Genomic DNA, 27582 nt, shown 5'->3' with positions numbered 1-27582 from the left:
TCCAAGAATTATCAATAAACATGCATTTGATGACTTTTAAAGCTTTAAAAATAAAAATAAAACCTCTGGAAATGCTAAAACCCTTAGTCCCTACCCCCCACACTGATCAGCTTCCTTCTTCTATTTTGCCCATTTTCAAGATTTAGGACCCATTTCTAAGAAAATTTGGAGATGCATGAAAAACACAGACACATTTGTATACAAAACCTGAAATATTTTACTTCTTTTAAACTTTGATCTAAGTTTACTTAGATTTCAGTGACTTAATACAAGAGCATTTTGATTTAATTTTGTAAATAAAACACTGTAATAGCCACAATAAACTTCATTATAAATGTACATGATGCAAAAATAAAAATAAACATAAAAAAAAAAAAAAAAAAAAAAACAGCATGAAAGGGAGAGGTTATACGCTATTATATAGATGCTGAGCAAGGACAATACACAATGTCTAAGGAAGCTTCTGCAGAACTCTGGGACCCTATTAGGTGGACATTCCTGAACCTCCTTCCCAAGGGGACAGGGCACCTGTAGCGCGTTGATAATCCTTTAAATTAATAAGGCCGCCATTGTTTCGCGTAGCTGGATTTTCATAGACATAACATCCGGATAAATGTGTATATAAACAAAGGTCATACGAAATGTACAAGTATAAAAGATTACAAACATTAATAAATTATTACATCATCACAAAACACAGAACACTTCACAAGGTGCTATTAAAATAACTGCATCATCTTTTCATAGTACAAGAATTCAAACAAGGAGCTGGTATATCTTTTGAAGGCCAGACTTCAAACTATCTGCTTTTTTTTTTTTTTTTACTGATTTTCTTTTACATTTTTTTTTTATATTTGACAATTTTTTTATAAGACATCTTTTATGGCTGCACAAATAAACTTGATTTTCAGGCATTTTTTTTTTATTCTCCTTTCTCAGTCGCAAGGACAACAACAACAAAAAAAAAAGTATACACAACCTAAAAATAATTTTTTTTTATACTTGGTAGATTTCTAAATGCAAATGAAGTTATCTCTAGAAAAAAAAAGTAAAGTTCTAAAAGGTATTTGATCTCGTAGAAAAAAAAGTATTTAAAAAGCTATTTACAAGCTATATTCTATGAAAATTATGCCTTAGCGAACATATAACAAAAGAAAATGAAGAGTATGGGATTGACTGAGGAATAATGGTGTTTGTTTTTTTTTAAGTGTCGAAGTGCAGACAAACCATTCCTATACTAATTGCTGGAATCACACGAATCCAGATTAATTGTCAGAACGCGACACCTTCCCATATATTCAATACTAGGCTTTTGCAGCGGCAACTATTCAGAAAATTATTTTATGGCGATTTTCTATGGTTGACTGAGCACCAGTTGCAATTTCTAATGAAGCTTTTGTCCAAAACATGGAAACTGGGGCAAAATGGCAGGTTTAATATGTTCACTGATGAATGGACTTAAAAACGACCAAACATAGAAAGGGAATGAAAACATTTTGAAAAACCACCGTCCAACATAACGTGCTGTATTTTATTTTTTTCATTTTGTCTTATAAAAAGGGAATGGCATACAAGTGCTCAACTAACAAAATAAATGTATTCAAAGTATGATATTTCCTAGATGTAGACATTAGATAGTGTCAAGAATTTGAATATTGGGTTTTATTTAGTCATCATGGAACAAATAATATGCAGTAATACACAACACCCAATCAGAAATCAGTGTTCAGATAAACTGCTGATATCTCATAGACTGTTGGAGTCAGGCAAACTGTAGACTGTTGGATGATGTAGATGACCATGAAAATGGCTGGACACGTACGTCAATCTTTTATGACTTGTTCAGCATGTACTGAAAAGACTGGCCATAAGACATTTTGCATTGAGCAGAACCTTCTCAGAGTTGGTCATGTTGCTGGTCTGGTTTTTACTAGAGATGTTTGGACTGGTCAGGTCGCTAGAAATAATTGGCCTCAATAGGGTCAGCTGTGGGAGCAAAGACCAATGATTTTCAGGAGCCCATACCCACCAATTAGAAATTAGCTTGACTATAGTAGACTGCTTAAAGTTGGCATCTGAATAGTTGAAGCCGTCAGTGGTCCACCATTGCAAGTACAAAATGCTGCTAGATAAAGCCCAAGTATTTATGTTGTACTGAGTGCACTTATCTGGAGCTACACTGGTGCGTGCATATGTATTTTACGTCAACCAAAAATTAATTATCAGTTTGCTGAAACTTTGCTATCTGTACACATGGTTGGAACAAATATGGCAATGAATGCATCTGATTACCAAAGCTAAAGTGATGTTTTCCTTCAGTAAGGTAAAAAAAAAAAGAATTGCATTGAATGTAATGGTCCCTGCTTTTTGTAGCAACAAAAAGGATATTATGGTACTTGGCATAACATTTGCCCAATGGACATAATTACAAAAATACAATGTTGGAGTTGGCTTATAAACATGATAAGGTGGGGGGAAGGGGTCAAATGTTAGACTTATTAATTTTACATGCACTAAGTGCATTTTTTCAAAACAGTAGTGTAACGTCATAGTAACTGCAACTGCCATGTAGCCCCGTTGAACACATAGGACCCAGAGGGCTTGAAACCTACATAAATGCCAAAACAGGGAGGCCCTTATGGTAAACCCTTATATATAATCCCTGCACATAATCAGGCTTTCCATAAGTAGGGTTGCACCGGAGAATGCTAATTATGAGCAGAAACAGATGAAAAGTGTCTGCATGCCAGCAAAAAATGTATCGAAAAGATCCAGTGTTCATCACATATTGATGTCATCATGTTGATGGGGCTAATACATTTCTAGTACATGGGGCCAAACTATGGTACTGAGCCAAAGGTTATTTTAATGGCAAGTTCCAAAAAGCACCCTCTGATCTTAAAATATATCTCCAGCCAAAACTTTCTTCTTGAATTGAGCAGGGAAAAGGTCAGTGAGGAGAATCTCCAACAGAAACAAGGACAATTAAATACTGTAATTAATACACTATGGGCTTCACTATCCTTCAGTCCTAAGGAAAACACTGTTTCTTGGATATGAAGTGAGGTGAACTCTAAAGCCACGTACACACAGTCAGATTTTCCAATGGGAAATTCGATGTGAGCTTGTTGTCGGAAAGTCTGACCGTGTGTATGCTCCATAGAACATTTGCTGTCGGAATTTCTGCACACAAATGTTTGAGAGCAGGTTCTCACATTTTCCAAGAACAAAACTTGTTGTCGGAAATTCCGATCGTGTGTACACAGTTCACACATGCTCTGAATCAAGCAGAAGGAGCCGCACTGGCTAACGAATTTCCTTTTTCTCGGCTCGTCGTTCTCATGTTCAGAATTTTTGGCCAACATTTGTGTGACCATGTGTATAAAAGACAAGTTTGAGCCATCAACCTTTGGAAAAAAATCCACTGTTTTGTTGTCAGAAAATCCGATTGTGTGTATGGGGCATAAGACCACAAAAAGAATTCTAAACCACACAAATATTCTAACCCTCCCCCATTCAGTCCAAAAACTAAAAAAAATGTTTGGCTGGAGTTATACTTTAAGGTTTAGTGCGTACTTAATTAACAAAGCATAAAGAACAATGATCATTTATGATTGTTTGATATGTGTTAGTTGCATACCCTTCTTTGCATTTTAAAAGGGCTTCGTGATGGAAATCTATGTGCTATATACGCTACACAATAAAGCAGTAGCAAACTAAGCCCTTGTACACACGGTCAGAGATTCCGACAACCAAATCCGTCGGATTTTGTCCGTAACTGTTCCATACACACGGTCGGACAAAGTTGTTGGAAAATCCGACGTGATGACGTTATTTCATTACGACAGGACTACGTTCACGCTAGTAGCCAATAGCTTTGGTGTAGGAATTTGATCTGAGCATGCGTGGCACTTTGTCCGATCGGAATTCTCTACACATGATCGGAGTATGTTCGATCGGAGCATTTTGTCTGAAAATTTTACCAACAAGTTGGAGAACTTGGTCCGTCGGAGTCCGATGTAGACCACACACAGTCGGAATATCCGACAAATCGGTCCGATCGGACACATTCCGTCGGAATCTCCGACCATGTGTACAAGGGCTAAGAGTTATACACTGAAACATGGCAAGTGTCACATTGTGATGTTAGGTGAAAATTAGGAAATGAGAAAAATATATATATTTATTCCTGTGCATTTCGAACTTCCATTAACTGTGCATTTACATTGCATCAAAATACTATACAAAAACCTAAAATTAGCTTGTTGTGCTGTGCAAGTACCTACAATTTACTGGCCAGAAGTGCTTTATTTTGTTTAAATCCCTAAATGTGTGTGGCTTTTCAAAATAGGTGTGGCTTTTCCAAAATGAGTGCATCGTTTTCAGATTTCGGTGGCACGTGGGCTAATTTGCTGGGGATTAATTTTCAGTTCTGAGATGCAGAAAGGTGAATCACTTGTGAATAGATTTTATTAATTTATGAAAAAAACCCTGGGGTTTATTTACTAAAACTGGAGAGTGCAACATCTGGTGCAGCTGTGCATAGTAGCCAATCAGCTACCAGGTATTTTTTTTTTCAAAGCTTAATTGAACAAGCTGAAGTTAGAAGCTGATTGGCTACCATGCACAGGTGTACCAGATTTTGCACTCTTCAGTTTTAGTAAATCAACCCCTATATTTGATAACCTTCTATTATATGAATTGCACACCATGACAGTGTACTTTTCAGTTCCCAGCAGTCATCATAGTCTAATTATCAAACCCACTATAACAGCATAAACACAAGCCTACACTGTCACAAAAGAGCATCTGAGCAGCACCAGTATTTTTCTAAATAACCCTTTGACATTTGACCACATAACCAATAAGTATAATGATTTATATTTTTTTACGATGATATAACTATATGCTCAGTTGCCACTTTATTAGGTACACCTGCTCTTTAATGTATAAGCTAAACAGGAAATCACAAAGAAGCATGAAGACCTGGTCATGAAGCTGTTGTTACATTAAAGATTAACTCCACTTTTGTTGAGAAAAAAAAAAACATTCCCCTCTGGGTCATCTACATTAGAAGGATTTTAACAAACTTTTTTGAAGATTCCTACCTTTTTGTTATTCTGAAGGAATAGCTGTTTGTCTGTGTCCATGAGTGAATCTGTATGATAGTGGTTTTATAATTATCAGTCAGCTGCTGCTCCTGCATGGCTTTAATTAGGAAAGTGGCAGGGTCTGTATCCCTTTAGATGTGGTTCCCTTTGGCAGTATCTCACCAACTATAACATTTTTGTTGCAGAGGATGCCAAAAATCTGACTTGTATCTTAGTGCAGACTTCTGGGAAAATCAGTAAGGCTGGGTTGACACATATGCAGCCACGTTTCACCGCAGCAGTCCTCTGCGTTTCTGTTCTACGGTTCAGGTATGATTTTTTTTATTTGAAAATCGCACCTGAACTGGACCCAAAAACGCACAGCACCCTTTTTAAAACCACACAGCAGCCACCCCACACATGTGTGAACTGGCACCATCAAAAGCCAGTCAAATTTGCATGTTATGAGAATTGGATGTGGTTAAAAACGTATCCAATTTGCATATATGTGAACTGATCCTATGCCAATCACACATTTTCAGGGGGCGTGCTGTAAACAGTTTGTGTAACGAACCAGGTAGCCATATTGCATTTGACAGAAAATGACAGTGCTGCAGATGGAAAAGGAAAGGCAATTTTCAATAACATTCAATATATGCTATATTTTTTTTTTATTATTTGTTTTTTTTCACATGAAAGTGGAGTTACCCTTAAACATTAGCATGGGAAATATGAATTGATCTTGACCAGAATTTACTCTGTTGGTAACATTATTGTTGGTCCTATAAGTGGTGATTGCAGTATCTCTGAAACTACTGCTTTCCTGTGTTCTACAAATGGTTTCTAGAGCTTACAGAGAATGTTGAGAAAAGGATATAACGGGCACAAGACCAGCCAAACTACATAAATAAAGATTGTAAAAACACTGCCTGGTCTAACCGGGTCTTAAATTTTGCATGCAGATAGTATAGGTTAGAATTTGAAGTACATAGACCAATGGATTCATCCTGTGTTGTATCAACAAATCAGGCTTATGGTGGTGTACCAAAATGTTTTTATGGCCCATATTAGGCCCTTTAATACTATCCAGGCATTCTGTGAATGCCACAGCATGCTTGAGAATCACTGCCAACCATGTGCATCCCTTTATGGAATACTAGACAGATTAAATTAAAAAAGTGGCTCCCGAGTATAAAATCTGCAATAAATATCATTAAGTGCAATAATGTTTTTTTTTTTTAATTGCTTGAACAGAGATGTCAACTCTGACAAAGTTTACACACCCCCCTCAAAAAAAATTAAAAAAAACAATGGAGCACTGGACATCATTTAACGTGACAATTAATCGGGATCTCAGTGTAATTATCCCAGTGCAGTAAGGGACATTTCTTCATTTAGACATATTGATAGGTAGAACTCAGGGTGGCCTGTTTTATCACATGAGACAATATATATATATATATATATATATATATATATATATATATATATATATATATATATATATAGCACTCGGCCTATGTAACAAATACTCCTTGGCATAAAGTATGAAGAGGGAAAAAAAAGATCAAATGAATTATCAATTTATAAATGATGATGGGCTAAGCATGTTAAAGGGAACTAGGTTCAAACTTTAATTTGCACATGTTGTGGGCAGACTTAAATCCATTTGTCTTAAAGTGGAAGTAAACCCATGGATTTAAACAGTTAAAAAAAAAGGCATGCCGAGAATGCTAACTGCACATTGGCTGTGCTCTCAGCCAAACTATCAAATCATCCAATGGCTGGTGTCATAACAAATCACATGTGCAGCACCATAGCAGTTGAAGATTAAACAGAGGCAAAGATGGCAGCTTCCTTGGCTGAAAACGATAGGGGAGTTTACTTCCACTTTAAATTTATCATAGGTTCAAAGCAAAAACCCTTTTTTCCCATATACATGTGCTTCAAAGTCATGTCCCATGATGCTTTTCTGGATGGCGGCTGCTACATGCTAAATATTTTCCATAACAGTCCAAAACAAAAGTAAGTGAAACTCAAACATTTGATAATGGGATTAATAAAATGGGTTATTGCTTTTAAACCATTGAGAGTTTTCTTGTTTTTTTTGTACAAGACAGACCAATAAAAGCAAAACACATCTAAGATCCATTAGTGTTCCCTTTAAATATTGCTATTCTTCTTTGCAAAAGGGGTAAATATGGAGTCAAATGGTTTGTCTTAGATTTAAGGCCAGCTGTAATAAATGGTTCATGCAGGAGAGTCACACCATACTTAACAAATTAGCTCGCATGATTCCCCCTTCCACGCTGGAGGATGTGAATGTTCCGGAACCATGTGTGTGCACAGTGTAGATTGAGATTCAATAGTCAAATGTTTATAAAGGCAATTTTCTTTTTGTGTACCCATTAGAAACACAACTAAAAACTTGACACGTACTTAAAAGGTCAGTCCAATCAAAGCCGATATTTTTGTTTTTGGTAGATGCTGGACATTTCAACCACCTGCTAGTTTCTTTTACCTCTCAGGGTCTTTATTAATGAGATGTCTGTGCTTGAGTACCTGGGTCTATTCATTTGCCATTATGATGGGGTCCTGGGATCCCTGTTGAATTATTTAATAATATGGAGAACACAACAGGAATAGCTGAAATATGAAACAAATAGGCGAGATAAACCAAACTCTGAAGTGGACATCTCTGTTGGAGTATCCAAGACATAAAAGAAGCCTGAGGTTGACTTAGTTTACCAGGTCCACCCCCCTTGCAGTTTTTTAGACATTTAAGAAGCCGGGGGCTGACTCAGCCTATCAGGTCCAACCTCCTTGCAGTATTTTCGACATTTAAGGAGGCGGGAGCTGACTCAGCCTACCTGGTCAAACTATCTAGTTTTAGTGGACTTACCAGTGCCCTTCAAAACTCTGTTTTAGGTTTTTTGTGGTTGTTTGGTAAATTAATCACAGCCTGCCTTCTCTTGGGGCTTGCAGAAGTAAAATATCCACTACAAATTTCCACTTATGTCCAATTGCTACAAACAGTGTTGTCAAAAGTAGAATTTTTACAGGTCACCTGTACAAAAGTTACACTTTCATAATGGCTTTGTAAATGGAGACGGCTACACAAATTTATATAAGGAAGATGTACATCTGGGGCCTCTGATAGATATAAGAAGCTGGCAGGCGATTCAAGTTAATTGTACCCAACCAAAGCTGGGTATCTCATTTGAGTGCAGTTGCGTAATTAAGAAGCCCAACATCATAGATAAACTGAACTCCTTAGAAGCCTTGTGAACTGCTATATGATAGCTGGTATACCCCTGGGTGCTAATCTTTTTTATGGTCCCCAGTAGGACAAAGACTAACTGCTTCACTACAAAAATAATTAACTACCCCTCATCCCCGTGTTCAGTAAGGGCATAAAGCATTAGTTGTAGGCTTACCAACAAGTTCATCACCAATCAAGATTACAATGGATGATACAAATACAAAGCGCACAACACATTTCCTACACATGGCATTTCTGCAGAATGTGTGACATGATTCCTGACCAGAGTGTTGCACATGACGTCATGCTGTATACAATGCCTTCAAAAGGAAACAAATGAAGCAATGCATTTTGTGTTTCTCTCACTGACCGCGTTTGAAACAGGTTCTTTCCTAAGACTGGAATGATCCTTGTTTATTTTTTTTTGTTTTCTTCTTTCCTGCAAACTAGTCACTCTCAGCAATTTGAGAAAGGACATTATTATTATTATTAAAAAATATTAGCAGTATTCTGTACACGTCAACTGCTGGAAGTTAAAAAGAATTACTAAAGTGGTGGCAGGAAGGTAGAGCAGGGTGGGTTCCTCCAACAATGTCTGCAGAGCGCCACTGCAGTCCTGCAAGAGTTCAAGGTTTAGTGTCAGCTTGCGGGGTCCACTAGCCACAAGAAAAAGTCTGTCTTAGCAAACACTAAAGGAGAAGCTTTCCATTCCGGTGGATTTTCAGGATCTTCCCAAGCCTCTGCTTAGCTGTTGCCATGCCTTTTTTTGTACGTTTACCTGAAATGATAATACAAAATAAATCAGTTAGTTTAGAGAAGGGGTGTCCAAACTTTTTTCAAAGAGGGCTAGATTTGATGAAGTGAACATGCGTGAGGGCCTGATATTCTGTGAACCATTAAAATTTGGTCTAAGTGTGTTCATTCGAGCACTAATACACTGCCCAACAAGAATTATTTTGCCTTTGTGGCTGTAAAGAGATGAGCTTGGCATGTTATTTGAATATACCGTTTGTATTGGCTTATAACACGCACCTTCCCTTTAAGAGGGACGTTTCAGGAGAAAAACTTAAATTTTAAATACAGAACTGTGAAGCAAAATAAGGGTCATTGCCCATCTGTAGCCTCCCAAGGGCCATGAATGCAGCCCCACCATTGTCATGAATGCAGCCCCAACCACTGCCATGAAAGCAGCCCCACCATTGCCATGAAAGCAGCACTCCCATTGCCATGAATGCAGCACCCCCATTGCCAGGAATGCAGCACCCCCCCCCCCATTGCCAGGAATGCAGCACAACCCATTGCCAGGAATGCAGCACAACCCATTGCCAGGAATGCAGCACAACCCATTGCCAGGAATACAGCATCCCCCATTGCCAGGAATGCAGAACCCACCATTGCCATGAATACAGCACCCACCATTGCCAGGAATGCAAACTCATTATTGGTGCAACCTGATTGATGTCCATCCATCTGCACCCTCGGAAGGGACGTGGAGGGGGGCGGGACGAGAGCCAAAAGATTACATACAGGTAAAATGCCTCCTATTACAGAGGCTGCCATGTAAACAGGAAATGCTCTTATGTGTATGGCACTTATCCCGCCTACTCCCTGTCCCCTCCAAAACCTGGTGGTTCTTGCTGTTTTCTATCCCTTCCTTTTCATGTCCCCACTGCAGTTCAAGATTTTGCAGAGCAGTGTTGGCAGCTAGTGCACATGCTCAGTTTTCAGTGAGTTTCTATGCTGAGCATTTCCTCCCTATCACATCCGAGCAACCCATGTGACTATAGAGTCACATATGTGGGCGTATACACAGTGGTAAATGACAGCTCACTCTCTTCCTCCTCCGCCTCCTTCTCCTCCATGCCCCTTAACCATCTAAACAAAATGGGCAGCAGGGTTTTACATTTTGATTGATGGAGGCATCATCTCCATCAAGTAGTGGTCAAGTGATCCCACACGTAGATCATCTAATGAGTAAGGTCTCGTAGGAGAGAAGGGCCCTTGCGAAGGGTGAATGAGGCCCAGGGAAGGGCACAAAGATCAAAAGGGTTCATGTGGTTTTCCAATTGGATCCAAACCTTAGAGGAGGAATGATGGAACCAGTCTGACACTCGAGTAAGGATTGCTGCCTTATGGTATATGGAGGCATCAAGAGCTCTGGCTCTACCTCGAGATTTTGGGAGAGATAGTGTTTCATAATGTATTCATAACATATTCTATCTGGAAATACGAGGTATTCAGATAGGGATTGTCTGAAATAGATACAAAAAAGGAGGAAGAACATCCATTTTCAGGGCATTCACCCTGCCTAGCCATGAGAGCCATCTGGAGGCGTACGACGACAAGTCCACCTGCATTTTGAGAAGCAGGGGGGTAAATTCTGGGAGAAGAGCTGGGATGCGTCCGCTGGTATTTGAATCCCAAGATAACCGATAGAGGCTTAAAAGTGTCAGGCCACCTGAGATCAGGTGACAGATGGACACTGTAGGGATCAGGAGGGCACCGCAAGGTAGTGGACTCTACGACTGACTGCTGCAGATGGGAGTCAGGGTGGTAAAGGAAGGCAGGGCGGCTGGAATACCAACACGGATCCCATGAGGTTAGAGTGTAAGATTCCCTAGGGCGTGGAGTCTAAGAGCCAGCAGGTGTTCACCACCCTCTAGTGGTGAGGATGAACTGGGCTGCAACTGGCTTCAAGTCGCGATCCCCAGGGTCCCCTAGCTCACACCCAAAGTAGGCAACATGAGGATAGGGATAGTAAGGGAATAAGCCAAGGTCGGGGAGACTAGCAGACAAGGACAACAGAGTACACGCCAAAGGTTCAGAGTCACAGGCAGACAGGGATATTCGGGGACACGCCAAAAGGTCAGGGTCACAAGCAGACAGGAATAGTCGAGAACACGCCAAGGTCCGTAACAAAGACAAACATAGAGCACACGGCAAGCAGGCAACAAGAAGCCAAACACACAACTGATTAGCAGGGCCGACCTGCAGTGCACAAGTTAATATAGAGTTCTCTGATAGGAGCTGGGCTGGGGTGGAGCCATGCTTAGAGGAGAGATTATAAAAGCAGTTAGGTGAGAGTGGCTGGTCTCTAGTGATCAACACATGGTGAGAGGTAAGCTGACAGACAAGCTCCATTGCATAACCATGACAAAAAGAGGATGTAGATGAGAGGTGTTGAAAAGTCATCTCAGACAGGGATATATTAAGGAATTACAATTTGTTATAATTTACTTTGAAAATACTAACTACCCCAAATTTCTGGAACTCTAGTTTTAAGGAGGGTATGGAACGTCTGAGGTTGTGTCACAAATAGAAGTGGATCATCTGCAAATAGGGCAAGTTTTGCATGTATAGGGCCCACCATAACACTCTGAACAGTGGGGTTGTTTCACAGGACAATAGCTAGGTGTTCCACAGTAGGAACGTATAAGAGAAAAGACAGAGGGCAGCCTTAACGTGTGCCATTGTAAACTGAAAACGAACATCCATTGATTCTAATCCTAACAGATGGAGTAAAGTACAGGGACATTATCCTTGACATCATATGTGGGCCCAGCCCTAACTGCTGCAGTGTTAAACAGGAAAATTGCCAATACACTCAATTGAATGCCTTCTCAGAATCGACCGTTAGAAGGCATAGAGGAATGTCATGGACACGGGCATACTCAGTTAGGACAAGGGTTTTCAGAGTGTTATCCCTAGCTTCCTTGCCGCTCACAAATCCAACTTGATCCAGGTGGATCAAACTAGGTAGCAATGGTTGTAGCCTGTTAGCGAGCACCTTAAGTCAACGCCAATTAGGGAGATGGGTCTGAAGTTTGTGCAGAAGGTTAGGTCTTTATCAGACTTGTGAATGAGAGAAATGTGCACTTCAAGTGTCTGTGGAGTGAACACTGAGCCCTCCGATAAAGAGTTGAAAACTTTAGTCAGAAAGGGTGGTAAAAGGGACGGCAAGCGTTTGTAAAATTTGGGAGTAAATCCGTCAGGGCCTTGACTCTTGCCAGATGGTGTTTCAGCAATGGCCTTAGCAACTTCATCATCAGAGAGGGGCGTCTCAAGATCGCTGATTATATCATCGTCTAGTTTAGGGAGTGTGGTCTCAGCAATATATAACATCTTTACTTCCTCCAAAGTTGAAGTAAAGCTTGAAGACTGAGCAGGAGGTATATGGTATAAGGACTGGTAAAAATCCCTAATTGCCTGATTTATCTTGGATGGAGAGGACAGGACTTCCCCATTCATACCCTGGATATGTGATATAAAAGGTGGAGGAGTGTTTAGGGTGAAGGGAATGGGCCAGTGATCTGCCACACTTGTCCTTAAATTTGTAATGGTGAAAAGTAAGCTTAACAGCAAAAGTGCTAGCGGAGTTCTCGTATAACTCACAAAGCTGTGATGGGGCTGAGATGACCTCCGTAAGGGTCTACATCGTCAGGTAATGCTTGTGTTCCGTTTCCAGGGTTCAGAGTCTTTTAATCGCATTCAGTATGGCAGCCGAGCTCACTTTCTTTAAACAGGCACCAGCTGAATGAGCATTCCACGTAATACTGCTTTCAACGCCTCCCATTGAATGGGGAGCAGAGTGGTATCCACAGTGTGGTCCATCAAGAAATTGGAGATGGTCTCTGAGACACGTCTAGTGTGTTTTTTTTCTTATTATACACGATTTATATAGCATCAACAGTTTACGCAGCGCTTTACAATGTAGTTTCTCTGGGTTCTCGAGCAAGGAATAATTTAACCCCACGTCCACTCCCTCACAGGGGTGGAGGGGAGCAAAAACGTTAAATATACAGGAGAGTGGTCGGACCAGACCATCGCATCGATAGCACACTCAGGGGACCAGTCTAGACAACTATGGTCAATGAGAAAATAGTCGATGCAACTGTAAGATTGGTGGACATGAGAAAATTGGGTATAATTACAAGACTTAGAGAACAGCACCCTCCATTGTTCAACAGATGGCGAGGATGTGATGACGTCCTCGCCAGTCGCCAGGCACAGGTTTAATGGACACAGGTAAAGCTGGATTTAATGAACACAGGTAAAGCTGGATTTAATGGACACAGGTAAAGCTGGATTTAATGGACACAGGTCAGGCTGCATTTAATGGACACAGGTCAGGCTGCATTTAATGGACACAGGTCAGGCTGCATTTAATGGACACAGGTCAGGCTGCATTTAATGGACACAAGTCAGGCTGCATTTAATGGACACAAGTCAGGCTGCATTTAATGGAACTGGTAAGGCTGCATTTCATGGGCACTGGTAAATACTTCAGGACATTTGGTTCAGAATATTTTTTTCTTGTTTTCCTCCTCTAAAACCTCAGATGCGTCTTATGAAGTGAAAAATACTGTAATTGTATTGTACTTGATTTTTTGATTAATCGTTTTTGAAGCTCTTTTGCTTTAAAAAAAAACAAAACGCAAGAAAAGCTCAAGAAAAATGCACCCCTTTAAATTCAATGTATGTCTGGACGGTTGGGCTTCCATTGTTGTGTAATGCACCTCCCTATTGAAATGTATAGAACACATCAAAAACGCATTTTCGGTGGCCATTATCTGCAAAACGCTGATAACCCTATTTTCGGCTGATCTTTTTTGGGGATATATTGGTGCATACCTAAAGAGTAAGACTGGCTGGTACACAACATCACACAGTGAATGGGTTTGCCATAGTACACCCCATGTCAATGAGGCCTAACTTTGTCTGACAGTGGATAGGAAATAGGAAACATAGGAAACATATAGGAGCTCTGGCAGAAAAGGAAAATAACTTTTTTCAACAAACTTTTCCCTCTGAAAAATAATATATATATATATTTTTTTTTTTGCTGAAGCTCTTGGATCAAGATATAAACCCATACTGAACAAACACCAAAAGTAAAGACACTCGGGTTGATTTACTAAAAACGAAGAGTACAAAATCTGGTGCAGCTGTGCATAGAAACCAATCAGCTTCCAGGCTTTTTGTTAAAGCTTAAGACCCCTTTCACACGGGGGCGCTTTGCAGGCGCTACATCGCTAAAAATAACGTTTGTAAAGTGCCCTGAAAGAGTCGCTCCTGTGTCTCCAGTGTGAAAGCCCAGAGGGCTTTCACACTGGAGCGGTGCACTGGCAGGAGGCTAAAAAAGTCCTGCTAGCAGCATCTTTGGAGTGGTGAAGGAGCAGTGTATACACCGCTCCTCCACCTCTCCTGCCCACTGAAATCAATGGGGCAGGGCAGCTATACCGCTAGCAAAGCGCTGCTGCAGCAGCACTTTGTGGGTGGTTTTAACCCTTTTTCGGCCTCTAGCCAGGGTTAAAAGCACCCGCTAGCAGTCGAATACCTCCGCAAATATGACAGTAAAGCACCTCTAAAAACAGCAGCGCTTTACCGCCGACCCCGCCCCAGTGTAAAAAGGGCCTAACCGAACAAGCTGAAGTTAGAAGTGGATTGGTTACCATGAACAGCTGCACCAGATTTTGCTTTTGCCAATTTTAGTAAATCAACCCCTCTGTCACCATATCCCACCCTCAATACGTAATATCGAATTGCAATCTGTGTTAGGCATACCTACAGTAAGAATTTGGAAAGAATGAAATCACCCTTCAAACCCGACAGAATTAGACACAAATAGAGGTAAAAAATATCTCAGCTTTCAAGAATGATCTTGATACACTGACACCCTTCTCTATGCTGTAAAAAAAAAAAAAAAACGGTTGGTATTAGGCTTTAAGATTTTGGGTGGAATCTTTCCTTAGCGTTGTAATGGATGGCTGCAGGTGACATCATCACACTTAAAGTTCAGGTATATACTCTGGACTTCTTGAGTTCCTTTTTTTTTTTTTTACAATATACCCCTTATACTAGTAAAAAGCGCTGCAATATGATGCTCAGTATTCCTGTCTATAATGTCTACTATAAGAGCCTCAGACGAGTCAGAACTTTTACATATTCAGGTGGTGTTTATTTGTCCTACACGTAGCAGACGCGTGTCTTGGCTGAGATCTATGCCGCTAACTGAAGTGTAACTAACAATTAGCTGCTTATTTTATCAGGCAGTGTTCCATGGTGGAATGTTAGAGGCTGAGTGTAAATCAAACGATATCTTCCTATATTACTGTATTATGTCATGTGGAATTGTTGTCATTTTCTGCCATGATGTCTTATTTCATTACACGTGTCAATGCTGCAAGGTACTTTAATGAAAATATTCAAAACTGACAGTTAAAATAACAAAGTTTTATAGAAACAGCTTATAATCAAACACCAGCGACTCCCTAGGCACAATATCAGTGTCTGCTCCCTCGCATTTAGCTGTAATTGCTTATCTTTGTACTTTATACATTTATTGTGCATTGCCCTTGAGTAAAGGGGGGGGGGTGCATAATGGGGTACTGTAGTAAAAGTTTATCCTACTAAAGAGTTCACTATATACTGGCTCCAGAGGTCACTGAAGCCTAGGTGCCCAGGCCAAATTTAGCAGTGTCAGTATGCAGTGTACTTAAAAACAACTATGTAACAATCTGCTCATCTAAATAATTGTTTTAATATTTTTAAGGACATACATTAATTATCTGGTACAGTGTTTTAATAACTAAATATCTTTCTCAGTTTTTTTTATTATAAATTAAAAAAATATATTTAAGCATGTATAAATGAATACAGAACTGCATTAAACTGTGTTTTTTTTATATCTGAAGCTTAGCTTTAAAAAGGAAGTAAACTCTCCCACTTTGATGCTTTTTTTTTTCATTTAGTCCATTATAATAAGTAATTATCAAACTATAGCCACTGTAATCCAGCCGAATCGCATATTACTTACTGTTTAAAGAAACTCTAAAAAACTTGTTTCCAGGGGTTAGGCAGCGCCTGCAGATGGGCATTTTTTAGAGTACAGATGGGCATTTTTTACCCAGTAGTTGCTGCATATTCCCACCCTAGGCTTATACTGAAGTCAATACGTTTTCCCTTTTTTTTGTGGTAAAATTAGGTGCCTCGGCTTATAGTTGTGTCGGCCTATACTCAAGTATATACGGTAAGTGTGAAATATCAATGTGCAATGTTTCATATTCACCTGACATTATAGGAAAACAAATAATGATTTTATTCAATAAATAATAAAATAAACCAGAATAAATTGTGTTAACATACAAATAAATATTGACCAAAATCATTCAAATTATCCTTTGAACTCTATGGGTGTCAATTGATGGATTCCACAGGCATTCCCAATACTTGTGCTTAAAGCCTGAACAGGCAGATATAAAAAGGCACAAATAATGCAGCTCTGTATTCATTAATAAATAATTAAATTGATTTAAAAACACACGTTTTACTCCCCCCAAAGAAATACAGTTTCACTAGGCACCTTTGTCATTGAGACATTCAGACAAAAGAGTAGCCAGAAACCATAATAGGCACTATTGAGTTAGGAATATACACTTTATACGAGACTATGCTTTGCTCATGTTTCATTTAAAAAGGTTTGCTCTTAAACTTTATGTATACTTTAATAGCAGTTGGCCTTTGTTCCTTCAGCCATTTTCAATCTTATTTAGCCACAGTAACCTATTAAAAGTTGGTAAGGTCTTATACACTAGCAAAGAACGAGAAATAATCAAACAATAGTGGATAATAGTTCACGGCAAAAATACAATACCAAAAGATGCTACTATAATAAAAATACAATATGTCAAAAATATGTCTAAATAAATATTTAAACATTAATAGTGCTAATATAGTCAAAAGGTATTTTAAATTGATACACAGTCCACTTTGACAGTGAAAGTAGCAAAATGTGGAATAAAATATAGTCCCCTACATAATATACAGTGGTGTGAAAAAGTGTTTGCCCCCTTCCTCATTTCCTGTTCCTTTGCATGTTTGTCACACTTAAGTGTTTCGGAACATCAAACCAATTTAAACAATAGTCAAGGACAACACAAGTAAACACAAAATGCAATTTGTAAATGAAGGTGTTTATTATTAAAGGTGAAAAAAAATCCAAACCATCATGGCCCTGTGTGAAAAAGTGATTGCCCCCTAAACCTAATAACTGGTTGGGCCACCCTTAGCAGCAACAACTGCAACCAAGCGTTTGCGATAACGTGCAATGAGGCTTTTACAGCGTCCTGGAGGAATTTTGGCCCACTCATCTTTGCAGAATTGTCCTAATTCAGTTACATTAGAGGGTTTTCGAGCATGAACAGCCTTTTTAAGGTCATACCACAACATCTCAATAGGATTCAGGTCAGGACTTTGGCTAGGCCACTCCAAAGTCTTCATTTTGTTTTTCTTCAGCCATTCGGTGGTGGACTTGCTGGTGTGTTTAGGATCATTGTCCTGCTGCAGAGCCCAAGTTCGTTTCAGCTTGAGTACACGAACAGATGGTCGGACATTCTCCTTCAGGATCTCTTGGTAGACAGCAGAATTCATAGTTCCTTTTATCACGGCAAGTCTTCCAGGTCCTGAAGCAGCAAAACAGCCCCAGACCATCACACTACCACCACCATATTTTACTGTTGGTATAATGTTCTTTTTATGAAATGCAGTGTTCCTTCTACGCCAGATATACTTGGACACACACCTTCCAAAGAGTTCCACTTTTGTCTCATCGGTCCACAGAATGTTGTCCCAAAAGTCTTGGGGATCATCAAGATGTGTTGTGGAGAAATTGAGACGAGCTTTGATGTTCTTTTTGCTCAGCAGTGGTTTTCTCCTTGGAACTCTGCCATGCAGGCCATTTTTGCCCAGTCTTTTCCTGATGGTGGAGGCATGAACGCTGACCTTAACTGAGGCAAGTGAGGCCTGCAGTTCCTTGGACGTTGTTGTGGGGTCTTTTGTGACCTCTTGGATGAGTCGTCGCTGCGCTCTTGGGGTCATTTTGGGCGGCCGGCCACTCCTGGGAAGGTTCACCACTGTTCCATGCCTTCGCCATTTGTGGATAATGGCTCTCACTGTGGTTCGCTGGATTCCCAAAGCTTTGGAAATGGCTTTATAACCCTTTCCAGACTGATAGATCTCAATTACTTTCTTTCTCAATTGTTCCTGAATTTCTTTGGGTCTCGGCATGATGTGTAGCTTTTAAGGATCTTCTGGTGGACCTTACTGTGTCAAGCAGCTCCTATTTAAGTGATGCCTTGATTGTGAACAGGTGTGGCAATAATCAGGCCTGGGTGTGGCTAGAGAAATTGAACTCAGGTGTGGACAACCACAGTTATAGTATGTTTTAACAAGGGGGGCAATCACTTTTTCACACAGGACCATGATGGTTTGGATTTTTTTCCCCTTTAATAATAAACACCTTCATTTACAAATTGCATTTTGTGTTTACTTGTGTTGTCCTTGACTATTGTTTAAATTGGTTTGATGTTCCGAAACACTTAAGTGTGACAAACATGCAAAGGAACAGGAAATGAGGAAGGGGGCAAACACTTTTTCACACCACTGTATATATTATGTAGAGGGACTCTTTATATTATTAGCATTAACCATAATCACGCCCTCTGTCCGTGTTTATCACTGCTTAATAAATTGACATCTTTGTTCTTCAGTGAACTTCTGGTACTGTAATCTCGTAACGTCTCATGAGATTCTAGTATCAGGGGGTGTTCTCCACTGTTTGAAGCGTTTGTAGATCGCTTTACTCCTCCAAAGGAGAAGCGATCTACAAAGCTTCATAAACTGGCACAAAGAGGAGAACAATCTCCTCTGAGAACGGCAGAGAATGAAGCAGTGACATTTTTTCACTGCTTCATAAACAGACACCTATATCTGAGTATTTCGGACATATTTTTTTTAATAAACGCTTGAGCAATTTGACGTTCTTCACTATGTGGCAGGGCTGGCTCTTATTTTGACACATGTGACCTGTGGGGAGACTTTTTGAGAGGGGCCAACAGAATCCTTTCTGGTGTGTTTACTGATGAAAGAGAACCAGCCAGAGGAGTGTTGGAGTGCTTGCAGGCCACCTATAATTTAGTGGTCCATATCTTGGAAAGAGGCCCGGTGTGCTATGCTGTCAGTGGAGGAACATTATTTCACCTACAGTTTATTTGCAACACTTTTTGGGTGCCCTTTAAGGATTTATGGACTTTTGTCATTTGCATGTGTCATTTGTTCAGGGATTGTCTAGCGGTTTTGAGCCTTTTTTTATTGCACTTTGTAGTGCTGCTTTTTCTTTTATAACATAATAAATTAATATTCTGGCCAATGAAATAAATAAATGCCCAAGCTCTTAATGCGCCTACAGCTAGAGGGTGCTTGTTCAGTTCTGGGAAGGTGTCCATGGATGTCCTCCCAGAACCATGCCTTCCTTGCACCCTCTGTGTCGCACATCTGGCACACTCTGTGACCGATGTATCCTTCGGACACAGCTGGTCACAGATTGCTGTAAAGGGCCAATCACAATAGCCCTTTACAATGTGGTCAGCGGGTCACAGCTGATCGCATGTAAACAGACTTGAAGGTCATCAGCGGTTCTTTCCTCCCACTGTGTGAGGAAAGGAGAGCTGTAAACCAGCAAGTCTGTCAGCGACTAATCAGTGCCCATCAGTGAAGCCTTACCAGTGTCCATCTTTGAACAAGAAAAATGTACTTATTTGCAAAAGTTTTACAACATAACATTTTTGGTCTTTTTTTCTTTGTTTGGAAAAAAATAAAAAAGCCAGTGATGATTAAATACCATCAAAAGAAATTATAAAAAAATTACTTGGGTACAGTGTTGCATGAGCATGCAATTATCATTCAGAGTGTAACAGCACTGAAAGGTGAAATTTGCCCTGGACAGTAAGGGGGTCAAAGTGTCCAGTATTGAAGTGGTTAAATAGTCAGGATGAGACAAACAAACTGAATTACTAAAGGAATTGAGAAGTTTCACACAATGTGCCCAATCATGAAACGCAAATCACTGCAAGCTTATATTATCTGCACATAATTGGAGTAAATCTTCACACAATTCTCAACTTCTACAGTATAAATGTTATAATAATTTAAAGGTTGAATATCCTGGTCATTTCCTAAACCAGCAGAGATTGAACCAACCACCAGTTTCATAAATTTAACAAGACTGAAAGATTTTCTAGAGTCTAGCATTCAATCCATTTACAGATCGAAGGTTAAAACAAAAGACAATGCAATATTCTGGAACTCCTACAAACTACGTTTTACAGTATGTGCACATCCCAGAAATTCTGTATGTATCCATATGGGGTGTAATTAAACGGGGTACATGGCTAAGGAACAGAGAAATATAAAATGAACACAATTCAAATCCTTGTTACTGAATCTTGTACAAAAAAAATCAAACAAAAAAAACAAAAAAACATTTTGGGCAGAAAAAAAAGGGCTGGTTTGTCTGTTGTGATACCTTTTTCGCTTTTGTGCTCGTTCCCAGCTGTCCTTTTGTACTTAAGACACAGGTCCTGCCCGCTTGTGTCACATGACTCATTCTGAAAGGGTTCTATAATGGAACACAGAAGACGAAACACACCTTGATCAATTGATGACCTCACATAAGAACTTTGCTTTTCTACTCTCTTAATGACTTTTCATTTTGTAAATGATGAACTTTTACAACAAAATCATTTCTAATAAGCATTACAAATACCATCATTCCCATTTTCCTCTAATGACTCCATGTTACCAGAACTGTTCTACAAGGCCACTTTTAAAGCACCGGTTGTGCATTTTTTTCTTTAATTCCAGTGATATTTTGGTTATGGGAGTTACGGGTGGAGGCATGTGGGCTTATTAACTGTGCATCTTAATCAAAAAACTGTTACAAGATAAAAAGCAGTACTCTGAAGCTGGCCATAGCTACAGGCTGGGAACTGATACGGAAAATTGTACCTAATCTTTAGAATATCTGTAGATTGAGATGTGGTACAGTGTGGTTGACCAAAAATTTAAAAAAGCTATTTTTACTGGGAAGTCAAGTATTCCAATTACCGTATACCTCGTGACCCTAAATGACTACAATTTTAAGGGCCAGACTTAAAGAGAACTAAGAGTTTCAACTGTATTTTAAACATACAGTGCATGTAAAAGCAATTAACTTCATGAAAATGATATTATTAATGTGTGGTAATGTTTTCAAACTTTACTTTTAATGTTTTTTTTACATATGTAGCTGGGGCAGCCATCTTAGCCTATTACATACCTTGGCTCTACTTCTTCCTTTACAATGCTGTACAGTGGGGGAGATTTACTACTTAGAATCTGGTGCAGCTGTACACGTTTAGAATCTGGTGCAGCTGTACAGGTTAGCCAATCAGCTTCTAACTTCAGCTTGTTCAATTAAACGGGTTGTAAAGGCAGAAGGTTTTTATCTTAAGGCATTCTATGCCTTAAGATAAAAAGCATTCTGTGTGCAGCAGCCCCCCTCATACTTAGCTGAGCCTCATCTCTATCCAGCGATGTCCACGAGCCCCTCGGCCATCCGGGACTCTCCCTCCTGATTGGCTAAGACACAGCAGCGGTACCATTGGCTCCCAATCCTGCCAATCAAAGTCAGTTAGCCAATCAGAAGAGAGAGGGGGTGGGGCAAAATGGCAGCTTGGTGTCTGAATGGACACACGGAGCTGCAGCTTGCCTCGAGTGCCCCCATAGCACACTGCTTGCTGTGGGGGCACTCAATGGGAGGGAGGGGCAAGGAGCAGCGAAGATAGACACGAAAAGAGAAGAATCCAGTCTGCTCTGTGCAAATCCACTGCACAGGGCAGGTAAGTATAACATTCTTGCTATTTGAAAAAAAAAAAAGAGACTTTACAATCACTTGAAGTGGTTGTATGCCCTACCATGGAAAAAAATAAAAAAACACAAAAAAAACGAATCTTGTAAGGCAAAATTATAATGAGCTAGTATGCACCACATACTATCTCATTATGAAATACTCACCTTAGAACGAGGTCCCTGTATTGCATTGTGTTCCACGCCGAGGGAGCTAACATGCATACTGGAGTATTCTTTCTGGCAAGGTCTGGCAGTGTCTACCGAACCTTCAGCCGGGCCATCGCATGCGCTGCTGACGTCAGAGGTTGCATTCAAAGTGAATATCTCCTAAACCGTACAGGTTTAGGCAATATTAATTTTACCTACAGGTAAACCTTATTATAGGCTTACCTGTAGATAAAAATAAAAAAAAGGGTATATAACCGCTTTGAGGCTTTGGCAATAAAACCTTGAAGCTGATTGGTTACTATGCAGAGAGGCACCAGATTTTTTCACGCTACAATTTAGTAGTAAGTGTTTCTATTCTACTGCTCCTTCTCACAGTGCAAGTCAGCTGGCCCATTGAAAAATACTGCAATCCCTGTGTAGTTATCTTCACTGCGCTATTTATTAGCTGTGTTTAATACAAAATACTGTATATAGAAAAGCAAGAAAAAAATACATGAAGGTCATATAATTATTTGAATGTAAAAACTGTATTATTAACTCTCACTATGTTGTCATTTCCTCTTTATTAGGCGCTCATATAGATTCTCCCATGGAGAAAAAAAAAAGAATAATGTACACATACCTGCAGAAGCCTCCTGAACCTTCCTGTCACAACCTAATATTGGGCTGTTCTGACCGGTAAAACTTCAGCACTTCACCCCTCTTGCACATTCCTACTGATCAATGAGGCTGTACATCACAACATTGGGCCAATAGGAATGTGAATAGGAATGACTTAGCAGTACGTTCCTGGAAGTTTTAAGAGATTTGCTTGTCAAAACAGCCTGGCATTAAGCTATTTCGAGGGGATTTGGAAATCTGCTGCAGGAACTGGAGGTCCCTGCACTTTCAACCATGGGTTGAGGGAAAGAAAATTGCTTGATTTCCCCATCAACACAATCAGTATTGATGGGGGAATCCCTCTTGTATTCTGACAGCTGGTGATCAGATAAAGAAAAACTGTCAGACTGGTTGTACTGCAGTCAACTGATAGATCGACTTCAGTACAACAGCCTGCCCACAGATAGACTGAAATTCAGCTGATCCCAGTTGAACCGGCCAAATTCTGATCCATCTATGGCTGGTTTTATTTTCTAATGTCCATTAAAATGAATATGCTGATTCACTTGTGACAAAAATATGGCATCCGTATCAATAGAATCTCCATTTTTATTGGAAAATTTACCCCGTTTCCTAGTTCAGATGTCTTCTATCATTAAAGACTTTTATCTCTCTAAAATGTACTTCTCATTGGATTATACAAGTACAAATGTTATTGCAAATCTCTTTTTATTACTAGTAGTAATTGCAAAACTGCTTCTATAAATCAATGGCCAGTAACAACACTGTATGAATTGATACCTTATATTGTAGTGCCCTGGGAAAGTATCTCATTAGAGGTATAGCTCCCAGTGCAGTAAAACATTTTTTAGTGATCCTAGCTTCCTAAAGTGATATCAGGTTTTGTTTTTTCCCAAATAGTGTTACTGTAAATAAAAAAAACATGCATTTTATTCTATATTTTGTATCATTTACAGGATAATGACACTAAAATTACAATTCTGGTACAATGCATTGCAAAGTTATTTACAAATGAAATAGATTTTGCACAACACAAAAAAAAAAAAAAAAATCACACAAAATGAATAAAAAACAAAAATGTAAATATTAATGGTTTAAAAAAAAAAAAGGAAAAAAAAACAGGAGAAGGGATAGACTAAATAGGACTACTAAGGGTAACTAAAGTGTTAATTGGCGGCTAGATAGGTATTCAATTATGTATAAAAAATGTTTTTTCTTTGTACATCTCAGGTTGCTTTAACTGATATTATATTCAGACCAAAGGTCACCCCTTTGATCTGTTATGATTCAAACAAAGTAAATACAAAGCAACAATCATGTTACATTGTATTTTTTAATTGAGCTTCTGGAGCAGTAGGGGGAGAGGCAGTGGGGGACAGGCTGTACATTATCAACTTCAATTAAGCTTTTTCGGGAGAACATCACATGCTCAAAGTCTACAACTCATTAAACTTAAGAAATGTGTTTAATTAGAACATTTTACTGCACTGGGACCTTCAGTTCCATACATGTTTAAGTAGCATGTTGAATTTTTTCCTACTACTAAGAATTGGACCAGTTTCTGAAGCAAGTAATAATGTTTTCTTGAGAAATCATTTAACTCCCTTTCTACCAACACTCAACACCAGAAGCATTTCCTGGGCTTCCTGAATGTGTTTACTTTGATTGGCTAAGTGACTGGGAGGTGTCAGAGACAGTGTGGTCACAGTGCTGTAATCTGGTGATTAAGCATGCTCCCAGCACAAAGTTATGCATATATTTGGCTGCACCATAAAGGGCCCACCTCCGTGCTGTCACAGATATGCGAACAGCTTGGGAGAAAGGGTTAAAATATATGTAAACCTTATATCTCTTGTAAGCTATAACATGTTAATGTGATTTCAAAAGCCATTGTCAATAATTATAAATCTGTTGCTTTTGCTGAAATAATATCTGGTAATCCTGCCAAGATCTTTGGTCAACCATTTCCTGTTTTAGAGTGACAACCCTGTGTCCCATTTGTGCTTCTGCATCGTCATTCTTTCGTAAGGTCTTTCACACCATTGTGCTGCAGTAACACAGATTTGTGTGTTGATGCACTGCGGTGCCATTCACATTTTTCCCAAGACACACTTATGTTGCACTGCACTGCAATCCATGGTATTGCATTATACTGCATTTCAATGTGATACATATGAATGGGCTGCCTTAACACAACCAGGGTTAAATGCACGGCTTTGAATAACCCTGGGATGAAAGGGCCCTTAGTATTTGCCTCATTGCATATTTGTCACATTTAAATGATTCAAATCACCAGGCAAATGTTAATATTACACAAAGATAACCCGAGTAAATACAAACTGCAGTTTTTAAATGATGCTTTTATTTAATAGAGGAAAAAAAGCTGTCTAAACCTACCTGACCCTATGTTAAAAAGAAATTTCCCCCTAAACCTAATGACAGGTTGTGCCACCCTTGGCGGCAACAACTGCAATCAAGCATTTGTGATAACTGACAGCAAGTCTTTTACATCGCTGTGGAAGAATTTTGGCCCAATCTTCTTTGCAGAATTGGTATAATTCAGCCCCACACAAGGATTTTTTAAGCTTGAATGGCCTGTTTAAGATCATACCGCAGCATCTCAAATCAGGTTTAAGTCTGGACTTTAACTAGGCCACTCTAAAACCTTAACTTCATTTTTTTTTGTCAATCAGAGGTGGACTTGTTGGTGTGTTTTGGATCATTGTCCTGCTGCACAAGTCAAGTGCGCTTGAGCTTGAGGTCACGAACTGATGACCGGACCTTCTCCTTCAGGATTTTCTGGTAGAGCACAGAATTCATGGTTCCATCAACAATGGCAAGTTGTCCAGGTCCTGAAGCTGCAAAGCAGCCATAGACCATCATACTACCACCACCAAATTTGACTATTGGTATGATGTTCTTTTTATGAAATGCTGTGTAAGTTTTATGTCAGATGTAACGGGATGCTCACCTTCCAAAAACTTCAACTTTTTCTCATTAGTCCACAGAATATTTGCCCAAAAGTTTTGGGGATAATCAAGATGTTATTTGGCAAATGTGAGATGAGCCCTTGGGTCCTTTTTGGTCAGCTGTGGCTTTCACTTTGGAACTCCCCCATGGATGGCATTTTTGCCAGTCTCTTTCTGCCGTTGTGCTCTTGGAGTCATTTTAGTAGGCCGGCCACTCCTGGGAAGGTTCACCACTGTTCCAAGTTTTCTCTTTTTGTGGATAATGGCTCTCACCGTGGTTCGCTGGAATCCCAAAGACTTCGAAATAGCTTTGTAACCCTTTCCAGATTGGTACCTGTCAATTACTTTGTTTCTCATCTGTTCTTGCATTTCTTTAGATTATAGCATGAGTTGCTTTTTGAGATTCTTTGGCCTTCTTCAGACAGCTTCTATTTAACTAATTTCTTGATTCATCGTGTCAGGCGGTAATCAGGCCTGGGTGTAGCATGTGAAATTTGACCCAGCTGTCCAAAAAATGTGGTTAATCACAATTCATTTAAGATTTAGCGGGGGGGGGGCAATTACTTCTTCACATAGCGCCAAGGAGGTTTGGACAGCTTTTTTCTCTTATTAAATGAAATCATTTAAAAACTGCATTTTGGATTTGCTTGAGTTATTCTTGTGTAATATTAAGATTTGTTTGATGATCCGAATCATTTAAGTTTGACAAATATGCAAAAAATAAATAAAAAAATCAGGAGGGGACAAATACTTTTTCAAAGCACTGTACATTAACCTAACTAGTTATACTTTACATCAGGGATCTCCAAACTACGGCCCTCCAGCTGTTGCAGAACTACACATCCCATTAGGCATTGTAAAACTCTGACATTCACAAACATGGAAATTGTAGTTCCTGAACAACTGGAGGGCCATAGTTTGGAGACCCTTCCTTTATATCACTGCCACTCCAGCCCTTCCATTTCTGTTGTTGTCTGTATTCAGTCATTCAGCTATAACAGTCATCCCAAAACACCTTTCCACAATGATATGGAAAGAGGTCTCAAGCAGAGTTCCACTTTTAAGATATCAGTGTTAACACTGAGAAATATTATCAAAAATATTGACTATATCAGCCCATGTCCTTCATGGTTCCTTACATCCTTCATCCCAAAGCAACACATTCCCAACTGACACATTTGGAACAATTTATGAAAACTGGAGTAAAAGTTGATTTGCTGCCCAAAATTAAATTATTATGGTTTAATTTTCAAATCTGTGCTACGAAAATAAAACAAAGAATCTCAGTATCTGCTATGGGCAACAGATCCACTTTTCATAAATTCAACCACTGCTTGCATAAGTCAGTATACATTTCACACGTACATTTACCTTTGGCAGCTGAGTTATTTTGGGAAGACACAGACGGTCTTCTTTGTGTGAGAAACACCCCGGGGGCCATAGGCTGGGACCCTCGGTTTACTTGGGCTACACCAAACGTACTGACACCGGCTGTGTACTCGTGGTCCGCTAGGCTAGGCCCCAAGGATTCCAGCTTTGTGGCTTCAGGAGAACTGCTTTCCTGACATAGTTTATTTGTATTGTTGGGTGAAAGCTTCTTTTTTGTGTTCTTTTTCTTCTTGACCTTTTGTTCCTCCTTTAAGGAAGCAAATTGTTATCATGAGGCTGCTTAGAAGTAAAGGTTGACTTCTGAATAGATCAAGCAAGTGAAAAGTGCTCTAGAAAAGAAAGCTCTACAGAATAGATA

General features: G+C 39.5%; 1 protein-coding gene across 4 annotated transcripts in view; it reads right to left on the bottom strand.

The window, feature by feature from the left end:
* Positions 1 to 6288: 6288 nt before the first annotated feature.
* The window catches only part of PHF2 (PHD finger protein 2), a 429233-nt gene continuing 407939 nt past the window's right edge, over positions 6289 to 27582 (bottom strand). For 3 of the 4 annotated variants that reach the window (XM_077452100.1, XM_077452098.1, XM_077452099.1), the window contains 3 exons: positions 27207 to 27471; positions 20714 to 20806; positions 6289 to 9130 (listed from right to left, as the gene is read on the bottom strand). In XM_077452100.1, the coding sequence (XP_077308226.1) occupies positions 9042 to 9130; positions 20714 to 20806; positions 27207 to 27471 (447 nt within the window). In that variant the 3' untranslated portion in view covers positions 6289 to 9041. The remainder of the gene's footprint in view (positions 9131 to 20713; positions 20807 to 27206; positions 27472 to 27582) is intronic. The other variant, XM_077452101.1, reaches the window with a different exon arrangement.

The sequence above is a fragment of the Lithobates pipiens genome, unplaced genomic scaffold (assembly GCF_037356315.1).
Source record: "Lithobates pipiens isolate NorthernLeopardFrog02 unplaced genomic scaffold, aLitPip1_a1.2 Scaffold_23, whole genome shotgun sequence".
Lineage (NCBI taxonomy): Eukaryota > Metazoa > Chordata > Amphibia > Anura > Ranidae > Lithobates > Lithobates pipiens.
This window is presented reverse-complemented; position numbering and strand designations above follow the sequence as displayed.